This window comes from Heloderma suspectum, chromosome 11, assembly GCF_057233095.1.
Source record: "Heloderma suspectum isolate Gila_16-S chromosome 11, 16-S_ref, whole genome shotgun sequence".
Lineage (NCBI taxonomy): Eukaryota > Metazoa > Chordata > Lepidosauria > Squamata > Helodermatidae > Heloderma > Heloderma suspectum.
In genome coordinates this window covers 12,083,216-12,109,668 of record NC_139468.1, presented here as the reverse complement: position 1 = coordinate 12,109,668, position 26,453 = coordinate 12,083,216, and the positions used below count along the sequence as shown (strand labels likewise).

Genomic DNA, 26,453 nt, shown 5'->3' with positions numbered 1-26,453 from the left:
CCAACCCTACCATTCTATGATTCTATGATCTCTGTTCCATGTACAGAGAGCTGATTGGCCATTTAATTATATATATATGTAAAATCTCCAAACATATTGTTTTCCGTAATTCAAAACCTTTAATTCATTTAAAAAATAATAATAAAAATATTTGGGGGGTTTGTGAGTGTGTAAATACAATGCAGACAGACAAACCATTTTGAGGAAGCTGCTTACACAGTACTTTTTCCTCCATATAATCGTACACTGGCTTGCAATATTGATTCAAATGCTCTGCAATAAACCGCAGGCACTTTATATATTTGACATTTAATGACAGTTTTCTTGACTTCAGGGTCTCTGGCTTCATATATACCAAAATTCTGTATTGTACACCTAGGCAATTTACAAAGAATATCACATAAGCACGTTTTCATCTCCCATTTTATAATTTGTGGGTGACACAAAGAACTCAAAGTATTAGACAGAGAAATATAATTTCTTATTACAGATAGAAATGTTGTATTGCTACCTGTCTGATATAGGAAAAACAAAAGAAAAAAAAAAGAAAAAAGCTTTATTTGTGGAGCCAACAATTTCCTGAGCAAACCAGAAGATCGCTCAGCACTACATTTTTGTAAGTCAGGTCTAAGGTTCCAGATTTAGGACTGGAGCCAGCATGGTTGGGCTCCTGTTGAGAGTTCATACCTCAGCAAGGACCCACTGACAAGAGCTCCCTGGACCTTCTCCTCCTCTTTACCACTGCATCCTGCTTATTCACCTGCCTCTCGCTGTCGGCCAGATAAAAGTGACAGTGAGAAGGATGAGCAGTAGATGCCACTATCTTCTTGTTTGCTGGTTCTCCGCCTGCCAAGCAAGCTGGTGGTAGCAATGATAAGGAAGACAAGGTGCACTGGGAGCTGGTGAGAAAGTTAAACTGTGAGGAAGGGGGCCCATTGAGGGTGTCTTGCCCACTCCTCCCAGAGCGCATTGGTTACTGGGCAATTAAAAATATAATTAATAATAAGGGCCCTGAAAAATGTGGAGCCAGTACTGTTTATGACTTTGCCTATATGAACAAGCGGCTCTCATTACCTGCTGTAATTGCCATTGGCATAAATTAGCATATTGATAGTTTTTCAGTTCTTTGTCTTTGGGGTCTTTATTTTAATAGGTCAGACTTCTCACCCTTTCCTAATCAGCACAACATGAAGATTCTTGACTCATTGTTTTCTGCTTTCTAGGTGTTATTGCAATAGGAACATAGGAAGCTGGCTTATATTAGGCCTGTAACAACCTGCCATCATGATTGCATAAATGAACTTCTATTATGTTCTGGAAAGGGGCAGAATTTGCTTATTGTCTGCAGTTCCCCCAAATTTTGGTAGAGACATCCTTGCCTGGGGTGTACATCCTTATGTCACTATTGTCTTGACATGTGTGCATACGCCACAGGAAACAGTGCTTTCCTCATACCACTGATTCTTTTTAAATTATTTTCTGTCTCCAGCTTTCAAGTTCATTTGAAACTTTGCTTCATCCCTTGAATATGTAAGCAAGTCAGATGTTCTTACTGTTATCTTGGTTCCTCAGATACAGTTGAGTGAAGTAATATCTTCAACTCTGCAGTGATTAATTGTCCTTCAGGCCTCTTGACCTGTTTCTCCTGACCTCCAAACTTTCAGGACAGTAGCCAGTAGCCAGTGTGGTGTAGTGGCAAGAGTGTTGGACTAGGAGCTGGGAGATCCGGGTTCTAGTCCCCACTCGGCTGTGGGACCTCACTGGGTGACTTTGGGCCAGTCACACACTCTCAGCCCAACCCACCTCACAGGGTTGTTGTTGTGAGGATAAAATGGAGAGGAGGAGGATAACGTAAGCCGCCTTGGGTTCCTTGCAAGAGGAAAAAATGAGGGGTATAAATGCAATAAATAAATAAAAATAAATAATAGCTGGGAGATATGGTCTGAAAAAAAGCAGCAAAGACACAATAGTTCCCAAATCCTCACAGATCAGGGTGGAGGGGTAGCTTTGGCAGCCTCCCATAGTCCCACTATATTATAAACCAACAGCAAATTTCTGCATGCTTGCACCAATGACAAGATATTGCTCTAGTCCTGTGTGTATATACAAGATGTGGCAGAATGAGGGTACAGGAATTATGAGGGGATAAAATGGACGGTTCCACTTCAGATTATAAAGGAAGGACCGCACATTTAGGGCACAATCCTGTGCATGTTTAGACAGAAAAAATGTCCTACAACTCCCAGCATTCTCCCACCAACCATGCTGGCTGGGGAATGCTGGGAGTTGTAGGACTTTTTTTCCTGTCTAAACATGCATAGGATTGTTCGCTTGGTGATAGAATGTATGTGCCACTTTCTCACTTTCCTAGTCTACAGAGCTGTTCAAAACAGAAAGCAAAAGATTGTGTGCAGTCCTACACCTACATGCACCCTCTCTCTTACCTAGGAATAAGTGCCACTGCACTCAAAAGGACTTAGTTCTGAGCATAGGATTGTACTCTTAAGTCCTATGATAAAAGATAACAACCATAAAACCAATATGTTGCTTTTTAAATGCTCTGTTATGTTAACCAGTGTGGTGTAGTGGCAAGAGTGTTGGACTAGGAGCTGGGAGATCTGGTTTCTAGTTCTAGTCCCCACTCAGCCATGGAAGCTCACCTGGTGACTTTGGGCTAGTCACACACTCTCAGCCCAACCCACCTCACAGGGTTGTTGTTGTGAGGATAAAATGGAGAGGAGGAGGATAACGTAAGCCGCCTTGGGTTCCTTGCAAGAGGAAAAAAGGCGGGGTATAAATGCAATAAATAAATAAATTAAATAAATTAAGCACACGCCTCCCTACAAGCAGAAAACTAGCACAACAGGGAGTGATTTGCCCATTGCTTGCCTACACTTAGGCATTTTTGACAGGTTTGTTCCCCCCCCCTCCTAATTGTGCTAATTTTGTTAGCTTTTCCTTGTAAGGGGCTTGAGGGGCTTCCCTCCAACTTTTGTTGTTGCTGTTGTTGTTGACGTGAGGTAACGTTCACAAATGGCCTCCCCCTCAGCAGCCGCCTGAAGCGGCCCAGCACCTCCCTGTTACACCGCCCTCAAGAGGGCACGTCGACCACTTCTGTGGCCCTGCAGAACGGCCTTCCCCATCCGGGGAGCCCTCCAGGTGTGTCGGACTACAACTCCCAGCATCCCCAGCCAGCGCGGCCGTGGGAGGGGGCCGATGGGCGTTGTAGTCCGACACCTCTGGAAGGCTGTTGTGCAGTGCGTGTGTGTGTGAGGGGGGGAGGGGTTGCTTGCCTCGGTCGGATTCCCGCCCTTTTCCCTCCTCCCGCCAGTGGGCGGGGCCTCCCCCGCCTCAGCCATTGGGCGGCGGGACGCCGCGTCGCGAGATGCTCCCGGTGGCGTCGCCGCCCGCGCGCGGCTCCCCTTTTCTGAGGCGCTGGGAAGCTTTGCCGCGCGGAGCCATGGCGGAGGCTCGGCGGCGAGCCGCCCTTGCCCTGAGCGGCCACCCGCTGCTCGTGCCCACCTGCCTCCGCCTCCTCCTCCTCCTCCTCCTCCTCCTCCTCCTCCTCCTCATGCCGCCCCTCCTGGAGGGAGCCGACCCCGAGAGCGACGCGGGCGGCGATCCCTATCCGGGTAACGGGAGAGCCGTCGCTTGCTGGTGCCCCCAGAGTTGTGGGGTGGGGGCTGACAGGGAGGCGGTTGATGGGCTCGCGCGAGTGCGTGTTGACCTGTGTCAGGGCGGCATTGCCCACCGGCTACGGCTAAAGCGGTGTAGGCGCTGCTGGTCTTTCTTAGCGGGACTCGTATTTACTTAAAAGAGTAAGAAAGAATTGTGTCTGTAGGGTCGCATTCAGGCTTAGTCATGCTGGGATGAGACCCCTTGAAATCAGTGGGGCTTAAGTTGGCCATGAGCAGTGGAGGCCGGTGGCTCCGGTTTCGGTGGGGCTGCGAGTGCATCCCTGGTTTCTGAACCGATCCACGGCGCGGAGCCTGTTTTGGAGATTGGATTCCGCACTTTGGATTGCTCCGTTACAGTTTCTGCCGGTTCTGACTGAAACCCAGAATGGCTGCACAGCCCCACCGACATCGGAGCCGCCAGCCGCCACTGGCCACGACTAAAGTCCCATTTGGTTTCTGTGGGTCGACTCTTAAGTATGGCTAAGTTTGATGGGTTCGATCCAGTGTGCATTGCACTTTACAGAGCACATGATCATGTTAAATGCAGATAAAGTAGCTTATCTTTTACTGGGTTTTCTTTTGTGGAGGAGAGCAGTTTGAGGAAGATACTCATTAAAAATACCCCCAACCCAAGTAGTGAATGCTTCACAGTCCTGTCCTAGGTTAGTCTACTGGGAAGGAAGTCCCTCTGTGTTTCGAAAGGGCTGACTCCCAGGTTAAGAGTGCAGTCCTATACCTGTCTACTCAGAAGTCACATTGAGTTCAGTGCGGCTTACTCCCAGGTAACTGGGTATAGGAGTGCAGCATTAATATTGTAACACCCCTCCCCCAATAAGTTGGTCCGCAACTAAAAGGTAAAAACAAGTAACAGTAGTGTAATATGTTTTTATTAGATATAAGTGTTCATTGGATTGCAGCCTCTACCATTAACACTGCAGTTGTAGTGTGTGCTTACCTGGGAGTAACTCCCATCAAACACAGTGGGACTTCGTTGTTGTTCAGTCGTCCGACTCTTCGTGACCCCATGGACCACAGCACGCCAGGCCTTCCTGTCCTCCGCTCTCTCCCAGAGTGTGCTGAAGTCCATATTCATTGCATCGGTGATGCTATCTAGCCATCTGGGTAAACATCCACAGGATTGTGCCGCACGTTGGTTGCTAGCTAGTGGGATGGAAGGAAAAAATGTGAATGCATCTTAAACGAAGGGTCTGGTGAGGTTTCCACATACGCACTCAGTAAGCGAGGGTCAGTTTGCCAAGGATGAACAAAATAGGATTTTTATGGGGGGGGAATTTGATCTCCTACTGACTTAATCCCATCTCTACATGTAGCCTGCTGATCCCCATCTCTGGCTGCCTTGCAAAGAGTTCATCCCTGGCTTCATCTTTTCTAGGCTAACTCTGGTGCAGTGAGCTGCGCAGATAAGGAGGAAGCAGAAGACTGTTTCTGTCTTAGGAAGGGATGAGGCTAGATTTTGGAGTTTAAAACAAATAGTGTTTCGCTGAGGAGGGGGAATCCTGTAGGGATTTAAATGGATAAGGGCATTTGGCATGTCTGTGTGGCTGTGGCATAAATGTTTACTTGCCTTGGGGAGATTTTGGATGGCTTAAATCAGATTTGAAGGACAACTCAGGGTTTTAAACATCAGCATTGCAACCCTGGGGATATAGGGCAGAAGCAGAGATTAGCAGAAAGTCTTCAGAAGCTTTTTATTTTTTAAAAAAATAATGAAAATGGTTTTAATAAAATCAGATTAAACATATTTGCAGCTGTTTTGTAGAAAGAATATTGAGGGTGTTGTGACAAGAGTGCATTTTTTAATTCATCCTTAACTCATTTTATTCATATATGTTCATATACTGAATTTTCCCTGTACTTGATACATATTTATACCCCCTCGTTTTAGCTTGTTAAACACAGTCAAGCAATTTTGCTGTCTCCATATAGGTGTTACCTTTTGTTCAGTAACATATTTTTCACTAATAAAATGGTAGATTGTAGTATTTACTTGCATAGTTATACACATTTTACTCTTCTCTTACAAATGAGCTATTTATACTATTAATTCTGAAGCCACTTCCTACATATTTACAGAAAAATTCTGCTTTGCTTGGTTCTGGAAAGCTAGTCATTCAGAGGTTAGTGTTGCGTACCTTCTGAAGCAGAAGTTAGCTTGTGATACGTTCCATGGGGTTTTCTTGGCAAGAATACTGGAGTGGGTTGCCATTTCCTTCTCCAGTGGACCACATTTTGTCAGAACTCTCTGCCATGACCTGTCCGTCTTGGGTGGCCCTGCACAGCATAGCTTATGGCTTCACTGAGTTACGCAAGCCCCTTCGCCACAGCAAGGCAGTGATCCATGAAGGGGTTTAAATATGCATTATGTGGCAAAACAGAAACAAAAATATGTTTCAATGAAGACTGAGAGAGCATTATGTTTACAGTGGAAGGGCAGGATATACATTTCTTAAATAACACCACAATCCTATCCAGATTTAGAAGTATGGTGGTGTAGTGGCTAGAGTGTTGGACTGGGAGCCGTGAGATCCGGGTTCTAGTCCCCACTCAGCCATGGAAGCTCACTGGGTGACTTTGGGCCAGTCACAGACTCTCAGCCCAACCTAGCTCACAGGATTGTTGTGAGGATAAAATGGAGAGGAGAAGGATAATGTAAGCCGCCTTGGGTTCCTTGCAAGAGGAAAAAAGGCGGGATATAAATGCAATAAATAAATTAAAAAAAATAAAAACATCTTAATTTTAAATAACACAGACCTAGGCAGATTGTGAATTGCAACTGAAGTACTGGTAAGAAATGCAGTGATGCTTCCAGTAATAGTTCTATTTCATTGCATCAAGAACAGTTGTATAAAGCTGGTTGTCTACATGGGGACAGTCAGGCACTTAACAAAAAGTCATATTTTGTTCTCAAAATAAGTGGGCAGCTGTTTGACTAATGCAGTTAGTTTGAATCACTAATTTTGTTTCATCATTCAGTTTAAATAACTGTCTTAAACAATAAGAAAACAGATTAGACATTTGTGCTTCACTGAGCTAAGAATTGGTATGGTCGTGTGGACCAGCTATTTGACTAGGGCTCCAGTATCTGTTCAGGTATGAACTGAATGAGGCTGAATCTCTCATCCTTAGTTCCCACATTTGGAATATAGTTATTAACACCATACACAGTGAATATGAGAATGAATAAGTTTGCATAGTATGTACACTAAGAGGGGTACAAGCAAATATGAAATGCTAAGTGAATGTTATTGCCCTAGCATAAGTGCTGAGAAGTTTCTCTGTACTTCAGTAAACAATGTAAAAATGCCTTTGAATTGCTTTTTTAACAATGCGAACATTAAGGCTGTTAAATTTAAACTGCAGTCATATCCATGCTTACTTGAGGTTAAGCCCCGTTGAGCTCAGTAGGACTTCCTTTCAACTGAGTATGCATAGGGTTGGGGTGCATGCTGATTAAGGCTGAAAAATAATGTTCAAGAGGGATTACTTGTTGGGATACTCCAGAATCACTTCACAAATTATCTGCTATGAAATGCAATTTATTAACTGTTTAACTTAACCATCAGTGAATGTGGTTTTCCCCTCCCCCCACCGCCACACTTTAAATGGTTTAGGGAAAGGAAATGTAGCTTCTAGCTGTGTATAAATTAGAGAGAGGTGCTTATATAAATCCAGACTCTCCAGAAATGAAAACACTTAAGTAGATATGTTAACAATTATCATAGTGAAAGCCAGTATCATGCCTTTACAATGGAACAAGCTAGCTGTTTGGCAATACAGTGCTGTGTAACTGGTACTGGGTCTAGAAACTAGTAGTTATAGCACAATGCAGCTAAAGACAAAATGTACCTGCACACAGAACCCTGTAGCATAAGGCTGCATCTGCAACTTGCAAGGAATCTGAAGGCTGTGCCTAATTTACATACATATTTACATAAACTCAATTTGAATTCATATCCATAAATCTACAGAAAAAAAACAAACTATATGAATATAATATTAATAAATGTTAGAACCATCTGTCTTTACCTCCCATAGTTCCTTCTTCTTTTCTGATTTCTTTCATGTTATTTTTTCCTTCCATGTCTTTCACTGATTTATATGCAATTCTTCCTCTTTCCCTTGGCCTCTTTGTGCCTTTTCTCCCATCATTAACTGTCGTGATTCTGACTTCTGGGCACAGTGACTAAAACCCAGGGTTTTTAGTTTAATAATTTTGTTTTACCATTTTAAGGCTGTAATCTTACATCCGCACTTGGAATGAAGCCCTATGAATTTAGTAGGACTGACTTCAGAGTCAACATGTGTAGGATCAGTCTGTTTACAGAGGCATGCTTTTTGCTCCTCTTAAGAGATGGCTGGTGAAATCCACAAGAGGACTCTCCTATATGACAGCTGTCTGGAGCATTATTGTTATTGCCACTGACTGCCAGACAGCTTGTGAGGCCACAACTTCATTAATTATACTTACCTACATTAATGTCTACAAAATGTTGAGCACTTTCCAAATAATTCAGAAGGGAACATTTCTCTCCTCTGTTAAGCTCTTAATCTGAGGATACCAGTGCACAGAGTGGAAGGAATACTATTATAGGCAGTTGGTATACAAGCCAATTACATTCCTTAAACGGCCAGGTACTACTTGAATTTTCCACTGGTTCATTGCTAAGCTTGCAAAATCCACTTGACAGATGTACGTAGCTGCTGCTGATATGTACATAAACATTCTGTTTTCATCTTTAAAGTTTTCTACCTGTCTGAACACTGCCATGATAAATTTTGCTTGTGAGCCAAACTTAACAGAATTTTCTTGTGTCAGTTGCCATATTTTCTGTATCTGCTGCTGCTCCAAGCTTTCTCAAGTAGCACCAGGTCAGTTTCACACTACTTGCTCAAAATCAGCATACGGTAAAGAGAAGTAAGAACCATGCAGCTTTCATGCTGCTGAGAGAAATTCAGTTGATTATGGTATTAGATATAGGATAGGAACACCCTGGATACTGTAATTGGTGTGACTTAGGAATCTAGCTCTCACCAGCTTCATCCAAGATGCAGCTGTCAGGATGAATTTGCACAAGATGTATTCATGTATTTATTTATTAAATTTATATTTCACCTTTCTGCCAAAAATGGCACTCAGTTATGCCCACCAAAAATGGCTCACAGATGTCACTGTATTAATGTTAATGCAGGCACTCTACATACAGTCACACGGTTATGAGGTATGTCTTTAGGATCATGTTGCCAGCCTCTTAATTCTGGAGCTGAGATTGGCTGAAATGGAAAAGCAGAAAAAAAGAACTGCTATGCCAATATGTACACCAATATGTACAGAGATGGTGTGGACTAGTGGCTATAGTTTGGGCTTTGGATGTTGGAAACCTAGATTCAGATCCTTCCTTAGCCCTGAATCTTACTGGGTAGCTTTGGACAAGTTGCTATCTTGGCATATAGTACTATACCAGCTTGCTATGTATGTTCTCATTTTATCCTCACATGCTGCCTTGAGCTCCTCAGAGGAAGAGTGACAAATTAAAACACTGGAATGAAAAGTGGTGCTAGCTATGGTTAACACTGCCAGTACATATATAATGCTGACCATAGCTACCTCCAAAACTGAAAGGGAGGAGTGTCTGAGCCCACAGGGTGTTCTTCTAACCATTAGCCATAGTTAGGGCAGTGTTACACCTGCACTGGGCTATCTAGTGCTTAGTGAAGCTAATTCAGCCTTTTATTTAACAGCTCACCTGGTCACCATAGGTAGTTCCATACAGGCAAATGATAGGGCTGGTAGAGAAGGGATGGATTGCTGCATCCATCCTCCAGCAGCCCACTTGGTTTCTGTGCTAGCTCTTTTGCCATAACCACCATAGAAATATAGAGGGCTTGCAGGGGAGAGAGGGATTGCTTGGTAGAAAGCATTTTTTTACTAGCCTGCCAAGAGGCTAGAAGCCTGCATTTCCATGTGGGCTGTGGAGGATGGTGCTTCCCTTCTTCTGTGGCCTGGATGAAAATAAGGCTGCTAACTTTTGTTGGCTTATTTATAAGGCTGTGCTAATTGAGGGAAACTTGAAAAGCAGATGTAATTAAGTGATTGTTTTAGATGCTAATTTTAAGCAATATAGCATGGAATGGAGTTTGGGCAGGAGAAAAACATGTGAAAAATGTAAAAATGCAGGAGGTTTTTCTAGAGAAAGTCATTATCGAAAATTAGTATTAGAATTACAAAATCAACAGACATCTTCGGAGCTACCTAAGCCAAACACTAAGGGTCCTGTTCTTAAAAACAAATTTCTCAGTTCTATTGTGAATATTTAATATGAATCTGGGAATTATTGACATATACTAAGGCAGGCTAGGGCATTTTTGGTGTTATGAAGAAATTACTTCATTTCAGGCATTTCTGGTAAGTCTTCAGAGCAATAAAACACACCACAGTCTTCCAAGATAGTAACAACACACTACACTGTATTCTCAAGTTTACGTTGACTGCACCTTATTCTTGCATTTGTCGAGTTCCATGTTGGGTTTATTCTGTTTAGAATTCGCATTGTCAGAACTTTCAGTAGATGGTCCAACCGGCAATGGGGAAAGCATGTGTTACATTTTTGGCTTTGCACAGAATGTGTTATTGAATATAGGTTTTTATATTTCTTGGATTTTTTAAAAAAAATTCTCCCTTTTACTTTATCAAGTCTACATAAATAGCCCTTTACTGGAGAGATAGAGAATTCATTGCTTTGAGGCAAAGATATCCAGAGACACAAATTGTAGGCTTTTTCTAGAATAATGGGGGCAGGCAGGTTGTGACACTGGTTCATGCACGCATGTCATCACTTGTTTGCTATAACATTAAGCAGTGGCTTGCATGTATGAATGAGACTTCACATATCTAACATCTCGGAATTCTCATATCATGCAATAACACCTCAAACACAATACCTTTCAGTGGAGTTGGTCCATATGTTTACCTGCCAATCAAATGAAGTATGTGTGAACCAGGCTGTAGCTCCTACTTTTGCTCCTACATGGTGACATTGGGAGTTGGTAACAAATATTCCCATAGAAAGACAATCTGAGCACCCTTAGTGGAGCCACAGTCATGGCACTAGGTGCTGTTTGAACTGGTAAGACTAAATGGCAGGGGAAAACCTTAGCCTTTGAAATATGCTGCATAGAACTTTGGCTATCTTTCTCTCCAACCCCCGCTCCTGCAGCCTCTCTCACAACTCAGGTGGCTGAGCAATCTTTTTTTGCCTCCTGGGTATATTCTGTCACTTAACTTGCCTCTTCCCCATTATCTTCTCACTTTCATTTGCACACTTCCATTGGAGCCAGGCTAATTTGCGGGATTGAGAGAGAAAACACAGCTGAATGTAGTGGCAGCCAGCCAGGTGCCAGGTGCTGTTCTCTGCTTCTGGTAGCAGAAGTAGTTGCCAGGGTGCTTGGCAACTCCTCCAGGGTAAGTTCCTGGGACAAATGCCCCATTTTGTATAGTAAACAGATCTCTCGTGCTGACATGCGCACACGTTGAAGTGCAGAATCCTAAAGTCTTAAGCATGGTCTCCAGTGGATTATGATTCTATTTCATTTTGCTGATATTGAGTTGAGAGCAAAATCTTCAGAAGAGAACAGAAATTGTTGCTTCCTCTTCCTGCTATCCCCTAGATAGATAGATAGATAGATAGCAGGAAAGAGGAAGCAATAATTTCTGTAGAATAGTCACTTTCCACTATGCTTAACTTTCTGCCAAATCTCTTTCACCCTTTGCAAATGTGTGAGTCTGATAGCATAACTACCTTCTCAGCCACTTGCTTTCTTCTTTGCTTTCATCTTTACAGTACCAGTTATAAGAATGTGTAGAATTTTTTTTTACATATAATTACATTATCCTCTTTGTCTTTTCTGCAGGTACATCTGAACCTTCTTTTATTGCTAAAAGTGAAGACCGTTTGTTTAAACACTTATTTGAAGACTATGAAAGATGGGTTCGCCCAGTGGAATGCTTGAACGATACAATAAAAGTGAAATTTGGCCTTGCAATTACCCAGTTGGTGGATGTGGTATGTTAGAAAGTTCTGCTGCTTTTCTAACTTTTAAATAAACATTTTAGCACAAAGTAGTTGATCGTCAGAGGCACATGGTCTGAAGAGCAGCACTTGCTTTTTCTTGGAGCCTCCTTTTCATATGCAAAGGATGCCAGAGCTTCATACAGCATGGTGAAGCTGTGACGACAGTGTGTGAAAGTCACTGGTCACTTCTGTGCTGGGGGGCAGGAGTAATGCAGTATGCAATTGTCTGTAGTGCTTCATCTGTTCATATAGTGCGTGAACATAAGTGGTCTGGTCGTACGTGTTTAAAGAGACCTGTGACTTTGACCTTTGGTCAAGATAGGATATTTAGCAAACCAGGACCAGCCGCAACACCTGACATCCTTGGGCACCTGCCAGGGCCCCAGAGTTACAGCAGGGCCCACTTCTGATACCTGCTGAGTGATGCCCTTTTCTGGCACTCTGGATACTGGGTGGCCTAGAGATATTATATAAATTTCCTACAATGCTTTGCAACACCTGCCGACTGGGACATTGTGGGAAATTAAGATGTCAGCCCCTGCCACTGCTCCCCTCGTGGTAAGCTCGCCAAGGTTCATGGGGGAGCATTAATGTAGGAAGAGGCCCACCAGAGAACATTATGCCAAGATCCCACTCAAACGTGGAGTTGTCCCAGGTGTGGCTGTAGAATATATGCCATATGTTATGAACCACAGTCCAGAAATGGGAGAAGCTTGTAAAATTATATGGCACACATATAACACTTCTTTTTTTTCAATAGGATGAGAAAAATCAATTGATGACAACAAATGTTTGGTTGAAGCAGGTAAGCACAGTATACTGTTAAAAGGTTTGACTGGAACACATCATAATGTTGGGGGAGATGTTGAATCATACCACTGAGTTGCATCACTGAAGTGGATTATTCAGTGTCAACTCTCCATTAAGAGAATGCCCATCTTGCTATATGAAGACTGCAATCCTATACACATTTACCTGGGAGTAAGCCCCATTGAACTCAGTGGGGCTTACTTCTCAGTTGACATGTATACTTTTGCACTGTAAAGGAAGTACAGTGTAGAGATTGCAGCCCGGATATGAACTAAAAGGCAAACTACATTGATGTATCTGACTTGTATGTTCAGTTTGTATTAAAAGATACCTAGTTATATACAACAAAGAGATAAAAAATGAAGAGATTCTTGGATCAAATTGTTAATATAAACATTTTTTCATTTTAAATTGGAAGAAAGTATGTCTAATTCTGTTTATATAATTTGAAGTGATAAAATAATTTCTTGTATAGTTTTTCTTTGGCTTTATGAAGGCTATTAAAATTCCATCTGAAACAGCAAACAAAAATATGTGTCATATTGTGACTGTATCGCAGGAATATGTTTTCTAAGTACAAGCCGTTTTGGGAGTCAGTAACTTTAATATAGTGTTGTTGTCGTTCAGTCGTGTCCGACTCTTCATGACCCCATGGACCATAGCACGCCAGGCCTTCCTGTCCTGCGCTCTCTCCCGGAGCGTGCTCAAGTTAACTTTAATGTAGTACTGGTCATGTTAGATCCCACTTCATTGGGATTTGTCTTTTTTAAAAAAATGTTTTAACTCTTTTAACCATTGTTTTATTCTTTTATCATGTTGTCACCGCTCCGAAATCTTCTGATGAGGAGCGGTATATAAATATTGTAAATAAATACATACATACATACATACATAAAGTTGTCTTCTATACTAGCTGTTTCAAGTTAATTCTTCTTAACTTAGGATGAACTTTATTTTTTAAAAAACCTTCATCTTTATGTAGGAATGGGTTGATGTAAAACTGAAATGGGACCCTAAAGACTATGCTGGAATAACATCTATTCGTGTCCCTTCAGATTCAATATGGATTCCAGACATTGTTTTATATGACAAGTAAGCATTTAATGTTTTTCTATGTAATGATTACCATTGTTGTAAACTGCCCAGAGAGCTTCAGCTATGGAGCGGTATAGAAATTAAATAAATAATAATAATTTCTTCTTAAATTATTTATCTGATATAATATAGCATGCTGTTGGTACAAAGTTTAACAAATCTTAATCATATTTTTCAGAAGAAAGCCTGATAGAATATATTTCATTGTTTTAATCTGTCTGGCAAATAGTTTCAGAATAGTGTCCCGCAGTTATGAGTATTGAATGGTGAAACAGATGTCATATGGATCACCACCTAAGCAATCTACATTTTTCTGAATGGCACAGAAGTTTAATAGCAATTTGTTTGGTAGATAAAGAAGGAAAAAGGAAAAGGGACCCTTTAACTATAATTTTGAAAGAGGAATATAGGAGCAAAATTGGAATGCTACAAGAGACAATGAAATGCAGGCAAAACAGTAGTTACTGTGGGTGTAAGCTGAGGGGGTAATTACTCATAGAAATAGGAGATGTCCCCAGTGAAGTTTCAGACCTAAGCTTTCTGGTTCCTGCTGGAAATGCTACTACTTATGCAATACAGACTTGTGTTTACTATTTTTGCAGCTGTGTCATATAGGTAGCTCCATTTTAATCTGATCATAATCAAACCCCTAGAATAAACTCTTATATATGTTTGCAGGATATAATAAAAAGGTTGTGTTACTGATCCTTATGATTTCTTATGGACCAACATGGCTTCCTTTACTTTATTGTTGTTATTGATCTTAAATACACAAATAAACACATCAGCAAAAAAAAGTGGGTAGAGAGGAATTCTAGTGGCTATTCTCTCCAGCTTGAAAACTTGCCTTTAAAACTATATTAGTAGAAAACATTGCTTGTTGGTTTCTCACCAAATAAAAAAAACAATTAGGAGAGCAATCCTGTAGTCCCAGGAAAGCATCCCAGGGACCATAAGATTCTTCAGAGTCCTCCATCTGAGGCCATACACACTGCTATGACCTCTGAAGGGGGACTTGGGAATCCAATCCTGCCCCCACCCCCTCATAGCTGCAGAAAGAACCAGGCTGGCTTCTTTCCAAGGTTGCAAGTGGTGTTGGAGGACCTCAAAGAGGTCTGAAAGGAGGCTTCCCAGTGGGCAGGGAAAGGAGAGGGCAGGATACGATGTTTCCTATGGCCTCTCCAGCCCTAGCCCTGCCCATGGCAGTGTAACTACTCTAGACAGGCTCAGAGGCTCACCTAGAGGAAAAGGGGGTGGGGGAGGAGGACAGAGAGGTGAAAATCACCTCCGATGTTCCCCCTGCCCTGCCAGCAGCAGGCCAGCATGGCATGGGATACCAGGAAGCCTCTGAGATTGGAGGCTTACATCCAACGAGGGCCCAACCTGTAGGATTGCACCGTAACTTTGGCCATATTTATACTGGTGTCATAATGTTTTTACTTGTTCATTAGGCTCAACTGCTAAGGAATTTCTCTGTTCAATATAGAGTTAAAATTGCTCAGTTTTTCATTGTTGTGAATGTTTATACTATTGTAAAATGGCTAAGCAATATTATTCACTTTCAAAACATCTTTCCACTTGAGAAAGTTGAAAGTGTATACAATTAGCTTAAAAGCTAAGAATGTCACAGTAAACATCTGAAAATAACTGAATAAAATATAAGGTGAAAAAAAACTGAATAAAATGTAAGCTCTTTGTGGTAAGCTATTTATGGAAAGCAGCATGTTACATATTTAATAACTCTTCACTGAATATTCTTTTAGTGCAGATGGCCGTTTTGAAGGAACATCTACAAAAACAGTAGTGAAACATGATGGTACTATTGCTTGGACTCCTCCAGCAAATTTCAAAAGTTCCTGTACCATAGATGTCACTTATTTTCCATTTGACCTCCAAAACTGCACTATGAAATTTGGCTCCTGGACATATGATGGTTCGCAAGTTGACATAATTCTGGTAGATGAAGAAGTTGACAAGAGGGACTTCTTTGACAACGGAGAATGGGAAATAGTAACTGCAACTGGGATCAGAGGGAACAGAACTGATGGATGTTGCTGGTATCCATTTATTACATACTCATTTATAATTAGACGCTTGCCTCTCTTTTATACACTGTTCCTCATTATTCCCTGTATTGGGTTGTCATTCTTAACTGTCCTTGTCTTCTATCTTCCATCCTATGAAGGCGAGAAAATCTCTCTGTGCACATCAGTGCTAGTGTCTTTAACTGTCTTTCTTCTTGTCATCGAAGAAATCATACCATCGTCTTCTAAAGTTATACCACTTATTGGCGAGTATTTGGTATTCACAATGATTTTTGTGACGCTATCTATTGTAATAACTGTCTTTGCTATTAATGTTCATCATCGATCCTCATCTACACACAATGCGATGGCACCTTGGATCCGCAAGATATTTCTTCACAAACTTCCTAAACTGCTCTGTATGAGAAGCCATGTAGATAGGTACTTTGCTCAGGAGGAGACCAACAATACCAATGGATCTGAGGCCTCTAGGAATACCTTGGAAGCAGCTTTAAATTCTATCCGATACATTACGAGGCACATTGTCAAGGAGAATGACATACGTGAGGTTTGTGTATTAGTCATGCTATATTCAACTGTTGAAGTTGAAAGTCTGGAATGGTACCACACACAACTGTGTAGTAGAGTATAAGTAAAATCCTGATCTGTTGTTTGAAGCAACATTTTCAGATGCCACAATCTCTAACAGAAGTAATAATGTAGCTTTACATGAGAACCATTATATAGTGGTTCTCTTTGTAAGCAAGCCAGAATGGAAAGAAGCTGACCGTTATTTACACAGGCTTCAGAAATGTCAATCGACTTGCTTCTGAGCTACAGCCCTTCCCCAAATGTTGGTAACATTAGCCAACATTTCATTAGTCAACATTTCTATCCATTGTCATGTCTGCATCATAAAGATTTACTTGTTTCAAAGTAACTCTTTTTTAACATAATAGCATAAATATAATGAATTTAAAGGTGCTTTAGAGTGCACCTTTGGAGTGCTTTAGAGTGCACCTAAATTTAGAGTGCTTCACACACATTTCTTAGTAATCCTGTCTATGGCAGACCAGCATTATTATCCCCACATTTGAAATGTGGGGATAAAGTGGCTTGCTTAAAGACACCTGCTGAATTTGTGGGAGTGCAACTTATGAATTGCTTTCTGGATTTTGTACCAGGTTGGAAATATTTGAGATTGTTTTCCTCTTATTTAAGGTAGCCACCTCAGTCCCTTTTTCAGAATTGAATGTATATAAAGGCTCCTGAGTATACAGGCACTGAGCTTGGTGTTCTGGGATTTCAGTTTTTATTAAAGGCAAGTTTTTGCCCCTTGTGATTTTAAGCTTTTCCCTGAAAACATCTGGCCAGTGGCAGCTGAAGTCTCTGAAACCAGCTAGGGCTACCATGGTGCAGTGGGTGTGACTTTGGGCACTTCTACAAAAGGCTTTTATCCTGCACCTTTACCAGGGTTTCTGCTTCTGGATTCTTTGTGGGATTAAGACTGGCTCCTTTACACGTTCTTTTTCTGGGGGGTTTCTTTCATTATACAGCCTCAAGATGGCATTGAGGTATAGCAGAATTGTGCAAATTCACGAAGCCTTTGATGGCACCATTCAGGATATACCAGACTGTCCTTGAACGAAACCCCCCCCCCCCAAATAACAGTCGCAAAGCACAGGAGAGACCCAGAGGATGAAAATGTTGTGTAAAGGACCCGTAAACTACCGTGAGTGAGCAATCACGAGTGCACAATAAAAGCATTGTGTAGAAGGCTCTTCAGTGCCCTGAACAGCTGACTATCTTTTTTCAGTGGCCAATGTAACCTGTCTCATTTACCATCTTAGTACTTCCAAAAACAAAAAATAAAGCCCTCAAATGGTTTGAAGAATCTGGTGCTCAGAAGCAAAGTAATACTTGAACGCTTACTAAAATGCACTGTTCTGGGTGCAGTATTGTATTGAGGTTTTCTTTTGGCTCCTTTTTTTCTTTTTTTGGATTTACTGCATTTTTATCCTGCTTTTCAGACAGTTAATTGCCTCCCAAAGATCAGTTTTTCAAGGCCACAAAAAGGTGGTGAGCTATAAATAGGCATTTAAATGCACTTTGGGTCAGGCAAAACTTCCTTACTTGAATAGCAGTTGGTGGCTCTTGTTCCCTTGGCCAATGGATGGGGCCAGAGGGTTCTTTGTTCAGAGTGTTCCCTCGCTTCTGCAAGGCCCAGGCAACTGTCAGTTGGAGCTGGGTGTTCTTTCTGGCAGGGATGGGGAAGTGAGCTTCCTGCGACTGTTCCTCCTCTGGACGATAGATGGGCCAGGTGGGTCTCCCCCTTGGGTTGCTGGTATTCCTGAGAAGCAGGAGGTTCTTATGTCCCCTGGGTGATGACAGAAGCCAGAGTGTGCTTTTCTTCTCCTCTGCAGTCCCAGATATTCTTTGTTAGTGTATGGTCACATGTCTTGAGTATGCAGCAGACTTTTTAAAATAAACACAATAACGCAAGCTATTTCCACCTCCTGGATATGTGTGGGCAGTGAGAGCTGAAAGCCTTTCCTCTAGAATTTGCTTCTTTTTTTTTAGTTTCTCTGACCTAAGAGAGGCAGTACAGCTTGTGTCTTGTTAACAGGAACTACACATATTGTGCTGAAGTGTGTTTAAGAAAAAGTACTAACTTTTTGTCCTTCTCTTTTTAGGTTGTTGAAGACTGGAAATTTATAGCTCAGGTGCTTGATCGTGTGTTCTTGTGGACATTCCTTCTGGTTTCAATTATTGGATCGCTGGCACTATTTATTCCTGTAATTCATAAATGGGCAAGCATAATAGTACCAGTTCATATTGGAAATGTTAATAAATAAATGTGTAGGTGGGGGTCAAGTTGTATCAATATTTCTAGGAGTATTAATCTCAGAGATATAGTAGTGAAATGATCTGGCACACTTTAATATCTAATTATGAAATATTTGAAGGAATGGGGTTGGGAGGGGAAATTTGTGCTTGTAGTTAAGCATGAATATCTTATGACACATACAGGATATTTTTCTTTAAGTGTTAGTTCATTGCATTCCTTTGTGGAGGTCAGAACTTAGCAGTGTCCCATCGCTGCCTTTATGTGTCCTAAATCCTCCTGCAGAATATGGGCAGTATCCAATGGTGTCATTCTGCAAACTCAGATAGCACTAACGGAGCTCCACGGGATCTTTCCATTACACATTAAGCTTGCAGAACTGTGCTTGCACAAACCTAACTTCAGTTGGATTCTCCTCTTGCACACAGTTCGGAACCTAGTTTCCATTAGCATATTTATTTATTTATTTATTTATTTCATTTCTATACCACCTAATAGCCTAAGCTCTCTGGGCGGTTCTCTGGGCGGTTTGCGCTAGCAGAATGACACAGCTGCCCTATGTATGGGGCAGCGTAGAGAATAATAGCCACTCCAAATCTAGTAGTAGTAATAATATGGCATTTTAAAATTAAAGTTTTTTTAATGCCCTTCAGTAAAATTATTATGGAAGCATACAAAAAATAGAAAGCATTTCAGATACTCACATCAGTTCATATGTGTTATCTCAGTAATTCCTTCCAAGGCTTCTGTAAGGCAGGACAGTATTATTATCCTCAGATGGGGGCTGAGGCTGAGAGAACAGTGACTTTCTTGAAACAATCAAGTCCATTTGTCGTTGACTTGAAAATGGGGACTGCCCAGTTCACAACTTGTACTCCTTAGTCACTATACTTATTAATTCTCATGGTGTGCCTCAGCAAACTACATCACACCATCTCATGGTGCTGCTGTTGGACCTTGACTCTGTATTTGTCAGGTCTCCCCCCCCCCTTTATATTAAAGCAGATTTCAGGTATTAAATTTGGGGTGAGGGGGTTGTCTACCTATTATTAACATGTGATTACTTCTGCTTAAGTACAAACAAAAATGAGAATGAGGCGTGTGGGTCAGAGAGCCACGAGTTCTCAGATGGGAGGCTCCCATTATCTTCAGTCCAACAAGGCCAGTACAAGGCCCAGGGAGAAATATGCGGGTAGACAAGTTAATATTTCATCAGTAGATTCCATGAATTATAGACAGGGAAATGTCAGGCTACCTAACACAAGACATTTCCCCGAAATAATCCCAGTTTTTGTGGATGTGGAAACTGAATATGTTAACTGACAGATCATTTATATAGTCATCCAGCAGCAATTTCTGTGATTGTAAGGTGTTTTTGTTACCGAAGTTGTTGCTGACTGTGTCTATGAACTGTTGGCTCATGCATTATTTCCCAACGTGCATGATACCTTCCACTGCTTTTGTGGAGAAAAACATGTAGAGAAAAACAGGCTTTTCATTAGCATACTATAAAAAAAAAAATCCTGAAATTAAAAAGGTCTCTTCCAACACTTGCACATATATTATTGCAAAGGAACACATATGACTGTAATACTATTTAAATGCACTTTAGAGAGATGGTACAAAGTTGGAAAATTCTTATGTCAAGTGTGGGCTGTAGTAATTAAAAAGACCATGTTTGTGGTTGGTATAAGATGACATAAAATCAAATTGATTTTATCTGTACGCTGCCCTGAGATCTTAATGATACAGGGCGTGATACAAATGTTTTAAATAAAATAAAAATTAAAAATAAATACTTGGTCATTGGTGGGTCTATCTTATGAGCAGAGGAGTTTTTAAAAAAAATATCTGGAAAGATCCAGTTTTAACTTCAAAGTTTTTTTTAAAGGATTTTAAAGTTAGCAGCTATATTAATGCACTTTATCAATGATAATAAAGTAAATCTTGCACTTAATGCTGTCTTTTATTAGTTGTCTGAAAAAATGTTTTTAAATCTGACTTGAAATATTGCATTTTTATTAAGCAACAAAATGTTGTAAACTGGGTTAACTAAGCATTCTTCTTCATTTCTCTCTACAGCTTGTAATTTTATACACTTGTCATGTTTCCCGTCACCCGATGGTAATTCATCTGCTTTTTTTAATATAAACTATTGAGATTATTTGTTCTTAGTGGGGAGGTAATTCCATATTCCCATTTCATTTTGTTAAGTTTCTTTAAGATGGGAAGCTCAGCACCCAGCTTTTATATAAGGCTGCACTGTGGATTTAAGTTGCATCAATCTTGTTTCTGTTTTCTAAGGCTATCCCTAATAATACTGACTTTCCATTTGTCTCTTGACTGCTGCAATGCACCAAGGAGATAAATAGTTCTGCAAACTCTTGAAATTGTTTCCTCCCTCTCCCATCTTTCTTACTTGCTTCACATCCCTTCTAAAACTCACCTTTTGCCTTATTATAATTGCAGCTCCTATTTGACATACTGCTGTTCTTTTATTCTCCTTATGCCTTTGGGCTTCTCTAGATAATATTAAAACAATATATTTTTCAAAATTACTATTTTAATCATGAGGACTCAGTCATAACAATGTTGAATTCTAAACTCTGCTCAGTCCAAAACAAAAATGAAAACCTCTTGGTGCTTCATTATAGTTCTTTAAAGGCTGTGCACTGTTTTCTTCTCCAGCACATAATTCTTCATATATTTTTAAAGTAGCAAACATGCGTATGCTATTCCACATAGGCAAAGCACTTCTCCCCACCCTCAGTCCATCATATGCTATTGGGAGGGATGGGGCTAAAAAGTGTAGTAACGATAGCAAAATCTGGGATTGTAAAAAATTGGAAAGGCCCTGAGTATTTTCATCATTGGTAGTGAAAGTGTAAGTTATGAAATAAAATGCATATGGCACGTGTCTATTCCTCATGATCTATTTATAGCCTATTCACTAGCCATTTAACAAATGTACATTTTGTTGGAGGTACTTCAAAGCAGACCAGTAACACATCAAAACAGTTCCCGTTCCACGGGTGATGGTATTTCTGTAGATGGCTTAGGTCAGAGTGTTTTTGTAGCTGTGGTAACACATTCAATAGTCTTTTGCTGGCATCATTAAAATAGTGCCCTGTGCTGTAAACCTTGCCTGCTAAACTGTCTGCCAAGTACAAACCTATTCCAGCAGATAGCTACCAAATGTTAGCTTTTAGGATTGTACTGTGTCTGATACCTTTCAGGTCTATGGTGGCTGAAAAGCCTTCCAGATGCTGTGCAATTGACTAATCCCTATCCTGCCCTTTCCATAACTCCCCTTAGCATATTCTTGCTGCACTGTAGACAGTACAACAGCATCTTAATGTCATATTGTTGGAGTTCTTGCAGTGACTCCCATTGCTGTACTAACGCAATGCCTTTGGTTGGTTTGTGACAATAGAACAAACTTTTCAGAAGTGTAAATCTGTGTTGCTTTCAGGCTCCGCTAACAGCCACTTACTACAAACCATTTAAACACAGATATTGAAATCTTACATTCACTTCTGGAAGAAAATTAGGAGAAAACTGGCAGTCTTCTTAGAAATTAAAAATTTTCAGTTTCATTCAATAATACTTCAGAATAATGTATCTAACACTCAGTTATTTTCACATTTATATGGAAGGTGGCTGAATCTAGCCTAATTAATGTTTGGATAGCCTTATTTCACTACACAACGTCGCAGAAATAAGTACTTTAACATAAAGAGAGAAAGCATTTAAGACGTTTGGACAGCAAACAGGAAATAGCTTTTTTCAGGGTAGTATCATCTACACTTCATCTCCAACCATCAGCGGTTGCAAAAATAATCCTGCTGTCCCCAGAATACACACAAGAATAAATACCCACAGGAAGATGCGGTCAATTACCATGGCAACATATTTCCAATCATCTTGAGCCTGGAAAAAAGCAGACAAATTATATCAATTTAGGTACATCTATTTTATAAGCCTACAGTGGAAGCAAGAAACAGTTGAAGCAATTTGCCTTGCATACAGCACAAAATCAACCTTGTGATGGGACTTCGTGGATGGACTGATATAGTAGTGTGTGATCACTATTTCTTCTTTTCCATCAGGCTGATAAAGAATCGGCTGTAAATGGTCATCCCTCACCATCTCCATGTACTTAATTTTATTGTGCTTTTGTTCAGGTTTCATGGAAGTACACAAATGCATCTGCATATATATACATCTTCTTTCCTTCATATACACCCTCCTCTTCCCCCCCACTTTTAAAAAACTTCTTTTTGAGAACTTGTACAATGGCATCAAAGCCAGTATAGTCTGTATTTTGTATACTTTATCAATATTATTGGTTTAACAGACATGCTTAGTAGGTTGTAATGCAAGGCTATAGCTAAAGTGCTCTTCCATTAACCTCTCTGCTAATTATTTCAGATTTAAGCTGCAAACTGCCTAATGGCACTCAAAACAGCATCCCATTAAAACAAAACAATTTAAACTGTTCATTAATGCTAAAATCCATAGCAAGCCTATGACTGGGATCTCTATATTCCTCTTCAGCTTCTTGAGCTTGCCTTCTGTAAGATTTCTTGTTGCAATGGTGGCTCTTTTCTCATTACATGATTTCAAAGCAGTGGCAGTATTCTCAGATGCCAAGTTCAAAATTGCAGGCCATTGTTGTTTTGAAGAGTAGATTGGCTGCCACCTCTGAAATGTGAAGAGTTTCAGATGTGGAATAGAAGGGAAAGGAAGTTTATACCTTTTGCTCTAATGTTGACTCAGGTGTTTCTGTGAGCATGCAGAAGTTGTGAGACACCTTGGGGGTTTGTTTTCTTGATGGATATGCACATTGAATGTCAGTGTGCATACCATGTGTACCAGCCACATATGAGGACTCAAATTGATACTGTGGGTCCCCGTATCTCTTGATCAACCCTTGTGTGGAAGGTTATTTGAAAATTTAACACTCTCCAAGAAAAAATTAAAATCCTCTAGTAGCACATATTAACACTGAAATTCCAGAAACACCTTTTCCTGGTATTTTGAAGGGGAAAGTTGCAATGTACTAATCATGACAGGATTAGGTCTGCCATTTTTAGGCAGGGTCAGTGTTGTACTGTATTGTGATGGCCTATGGCTAAATACAGTAAGAGGGTCTTGACAGCATGAGGTGTGCAGCTTGTGTATATTGTAAGCAAAAATTGTAGGCAGGGATTTCTATCCAGGTGTACCCTCACTGAGTACGGGGTTTTCCCCAACACTAAAAATAATTGGGAAGATCCTTTCAGAGATTTCCATGGGTGCACTAGAGTCTGGACTGGAAGAAGAAACTTACAGATATATTGAATATATCCTCAGAGGTTTATTGGAAAAATATTTGAAGTGTTGCCTTAAAAGGTAGGAGAATATTTACTTTCATGGGCAGAGTTTCTAATGTACTGCCAGGAACCTAGCTGGCATCTTAAAGGAATGATTATTCCAGAATAAATTAACTGTTTTACAGAACACCTTCTAAGAGAATGTTTCACCAGTGAACATAGTAGGACTTACTTCTGTGTACACATGTGTAGGATTGTCCTAACTGACCTGGTCTGTTACTCCAGAATAATTATTCAAGAACAAAGAGGGTGTGATATTATACACATGTCCTAAATTTGCTTCTGGAATTCTCATAATGTCTTGGAGTACTTCATTATTGATTATTTCTATTGAATATGCAATCTGATTTGAACACCCAGCTCTGTTCTTGAATTGTGCACAAAGCAACAATCAAATGGAACATTCTCAATTGGTCATGCTGCATACAATTTACATACCACACTCCAATAAATTTTGATTCTGGAAATATTTTGTTAGTAGTTTTTGTGTCATGCTCAGGTTGTAAATGACTTTCCAGCATCTTGAAGAACCACCTCTCCCATTTGTGCCTAGTTTAAGAAAAAAAACCACCATATTTCTATACTGCCCAATAGCCCAAGCTCTCTGGGCAATTTGCATGTTCAGATCTTCCTTGGAGGCCTTGCTCTGTATGCCTTCACAATCTGAGGTGTGGTGGCTCAGGTCTGGCAGAAAGCTCTGCAGAACAGAGCCTTCACAATACTGACACAAAATCTGTGGAACTCCCTAAGAAGGTCCACCACCAGAATGCAATGCCCAAAGTTGACAGGTTTGGCATTGCATTTGGGGTAGTCTAAGGTGGCAGGTGCAAAGCTGTGTGCTGGTCTTCCTCCCATTCAAAAGTGCTGCTGCCCCCCAGGGAAACTGGGAAGGTGGAGGCAGGTGGGCAAAGGAAATGGAGGAGGAGGTGGCCAGCAGGAGTGGGATGAGGAAGCAGGTGGGGCATTGGCAGCACCATGCCTGTGGGCCCCCTGAAGTCTGCTGCCAGCCTTGGTATCTCCTAAAAGGCTCAGGTAGTAGGTGATGGGAAAGCCCCTGGCAGTCAGAGCAGACAATACTGGGCCAGGTGGACAAATGGTCTGACCCTGCGTGCACTCATTCAGCACCAGGCCTCACAACATGAAGTGTGGTGCATGTACTTTGAATAACGAAACTTCCCCATACCTCCTTGGCTTCATTCTGTAGTCTCATATTTTCTGCAATGTATTTAACGCTCTCGATTGCATCTCTCATTTCTGGCGTTATAACTGAAGATGAAAGCAGAGCATCTATGGATTCAGAACTCGAGCTCTGGGTCAGGTTGCTGTTCACTTTGACATACTTTATATGTTGATGCTGGCAGTAGCTGCATACCACATCTTGACACAGGAAGTCGTCTTTGTAGTACCTGGTTTCTGGGGCACTGAAGCAGTTTAAGTGGGAGAGCTCAGTACTGTAAGGTGACTTTGGCTTCTGGCTCTCATCGTTGTCATCTTTGCTGGCCGGCCTGGTCATAAACATGATCCTGGGGAGAAAGTTTAGGAAGATGGTTTTCACCCACTCAGGCATGGTGTGGGTCCTGGGAGTTCTGTAGTGCACATTGAGCACAAAGACTGTGATGACTATAGAGAGAGTGACAAAGATCATGGTGAAGAGGAGGTATTCTCCAATCAGTGGGATCACCAGGGAGGTGGAAGGAATGGTCTCCGTGATCACCAGAAGGAAAACAGTTAAGGATAAAAGGACCGATATGCACAGCGTTACTTTCTCCCCACAGTCTGAAGGGAGGTAAAATACCAAGACTGTTAAAAAAGAGATCAGGAGACATGGGATAATCATATTGATGGTATAAAACAAGGGCAGCCGCCTGATATAAAGGGAATAGGTGATATCTGGATAGACAGCTTCACAACAGTTGTACTTGATGTCATGCTTATAGCCTGGTGCTTTAATAATGGCCCACTCTCCACTTTCCCAGTAGTCCTTGAGGTTCATAGTGGAGCCAACTAGAACCAAGTCAATCTCGGCTTTGTCGTAAGACCAGGAGCCAAACTTCATGGTGCAATTCTGGTAATCAAATGGGAAGTAGGTCACATCTATTTTACACGAGCTCTTAAATATAGCTGGCGGCATCCAAGTGACATTTCCGGTATAATTCAGCAATGCCTTGGTTTTGTCATCTACCTGGAAGTCCCCGACGGCACTGTAAAAAAACAATGAACATCATGCTGTTCCTTTGGTCAAATAATCATGTGCTCACAGGCAGGGCAACTTGTGGCCCTCCAGATGTTTTGGCCTACAGCTCCCACCAGCATAGCCAATGGTGAGGGATGATGAGAGTTATGGGCCAAAACATCTGGAGGGCCACAAGTTGCCCACCTATGCAGGCACGTAGGAAAAGTACTAATTCTGGTGAATCAGAACATGAGAGAGCCAAATGGGACTGGAAGGTCATCAAGGAGATTGCTCTGCACTGAAGTGCAGCCATTAGATTATTCAACTGCAGCTGTGCAACAGAATGCTATAAACAACAAGCAGG

At 41.1% G+C, this 26,453-nt stretch overlaps 2 protein-coding genes across 4 annotated transcripts in view; one reads left to right on the top strand and one right to left on the bottom strand.

Annotated features, from left to right (window-relative positions):
* The first annotated feature begins 3,429 nt into the window (after nt 1-3,429).
* Nucleotides 3,430-24,380, top strand: CHRNA5 (cholinergic receptor nicotinic alpha 5 subunit). Of its 3 annotated transcripts, none has more exons than XM_084816840.1 (8): nt 3,430-3,632; nt 11,607-11,758; nt 12,528-12,572; nt 13,560-13,669; nt 15,436-16,264; nt 18,390-18,419; nt 20,624-20,665; nt 22,651-24,380. In XM_084816840.1, exons 1-8 carry the CDS (start codon nt 3,461-3,463, stop codon nt 22,702-22,704), a joined length of 1,434 nt encoding a protein of 477 aa, XP_084672966.1. In that variant the 5' UTR covers nt 3,430-3,460; the 3' UTR covers nt 22,705-24,380. The 3 variants fall into 3 exon arrangements, with proteins under 3 accessions (XP_084672966.1, XP_084672964.1, XP_084672965.1); XM_084816838.1 differs by having other exon boundaries at nt 18,390-18,491; nt 22,651-24,379; XM_084816839.1 differs by lacking the exons at nt 20,624-20,665; nt 22,651-24,380 and having other exon boundaries at nt 18,390-20,496.
* CHRNA3 (cholinergic receptor nicotinic alpha 3 subunit) overlaps nt 20,545-26,453 on the bottom strand; it is an 18,679-nt gene continuing 12,770 nt past the window's right edge. Inside the window, exons 5-6 of the mRNA XM_084816841.1 lie at nt 25,100-26,117; nt 20,545-22,471 (exon numbers count right to left, since the gene is read on the bottom strand). Of these exons, the coding sequence (XP_084672967.1) occupies nt 22,343-22,471; nt 25,100-26,117 (1,147 nt within the window). The 3' untranslated portion in view covers nt 20,545-22,342. The remainder of the gene's footprint in view (nt 22,472-25,099; nt 26,118-26,453) is intronic.

What these genes read in the sequence shown, in the direction of transcription:
- CHRNA5 (XM_084816838.1), top strand. Translation starts at nt 3,461, where the DNA reads ATGGCGGAGGCTCGGCGGCGAGCCGCCCTTGCCCTGAGCGGCCACCCG. An exon ending in GGGCGGCGATCCCTATCCGG is followed by an intron (nt 3,633 to 11,606) that starts GTAACGGGAGAG and finishes TCTTTTCTGCAG; the next exon opens with GTACATCTGAACCTTCTTTT. An exon ending in AGGAGAATGACATACGTGAG is followed by an intron (nt 16,265 to 18,389) that starts GTTTGTGTATTA and finishes TTCTCTTTTTAG; the next exon opens with GTTGTTGAAGACTGGAAATT.